This window comes from Monoraphidium neglectum (assembly GCF_000611645.1).
Source record: "Monoraphidium neglectum strain SAG 48.87 unplaced genomic scaffold scaffold06110, whole genome shotgun sequence".
Taxonomy (NCBI): Eukaryota; Viridiplantae; Chlorophyta; class Chlorophyceae; order Sphaeropleales; family Selenastraceae; genus Monoraphidium; species Monoraphidium neglectum.
The window spans coordinates 1,624-2,503 of NW_014007524.1; the positions used below are offsets into that span (position 1 = coordinate 1,624).

General features: G+C 75.3%; 1 protein-coding gene across 1 annotated transcript; it reads left to right on the forward strand.

The window, feature by feature from the left end:
• Positions 1-503: 503 nt before the first annotated feature.
• MNEG_16209 (hypothetical protein) lies at positions 504-836 on the forward strand (the record flags this gene model as incomplete). Its single annotated transcript, XM_014035320.1, has 1 exon — positions 504-836. A coding segment is annotated over one exon (333 nt), but the record flags the coding sequence as incomplete, so codon positions are not given.
• Positions 837-880: the final 44 nt, after the last annotated feature.

Consider the following 880-nt stretch of genomic DNA (forward strand, 5'->3'; position numbering starts at 1 on the left):
GCCTCGCCGCGCGGTCCGACGCCGGCGCCGGCGCGTCGGCTGGGGACGGCGCAGCGTCGTGGGGCACCGCGGCGGCGGCAGGGGACGGGGCGCGGTACGCCGTCGATCTCAGCGCGCGCTTCACCTTTGTGCTGCCTGAGCCGCGGCTGCTGCTGTCCAGGCAGCGGCAGGATGACCTCACGCCCACGAGCGAGGCGAGCGTTGGGGGATGGAGGGGGCGCGTTCGGGGATCGGATGCATTGCTTTCGGGGTTCAGGGGGCAAGGGAAGAGCGCCTATGTGTGTTGTCTAGGGCGGAGTTGTGGCCTGGGGGCGTTCATGGCGGCCGCGTCTAATGTGAGGCTGGATGCGTCCTCGCCGGCGGCCGGCGCCCGGCGCTGCCGGCTCCCGCCCCTCGGCCGCCGGCTTGACAAAGGTGTGCGCCAGCGCGCGTCGGAAGCATTCTGACCCGCGCCCCTCCCTCCTCGCTCGCGGCGCCGCGCTCGCGACGGCGCACGCCAGCAGGACGGAGAGGGCCCGGCTTTTGATTGGGATTGGAGCTGCCCATGGTCGGCATGGGCCCACATAAGGGACCCCATTGGATTGCTTGAGTTGGACGTGGTGTGGGACAGGCGGCCCCTGCCTCTGGGGCGCGGCGGCGGCGGCGGCGGCGGCGCGGGCGAGGCGGCCGGGCCGCTGAGGGCGGGCCTCGGTGCGGTGCGCGCGTCCTGGCCGCGGCGCGGCGGGGCGGACGACGACCGGCGGCGGCAGGAGGAGCAGCCACGCACGGCGGCAGAGGAAGAGGGGGCGACGGAGGGAGAGGGGCGGAGGGAGGGCGGCGAGCAGCACGGCTGGCTCGTCAACGGGCTCCTGGCGGCGGCGGGCGCCGGCCCGGAAGGCAC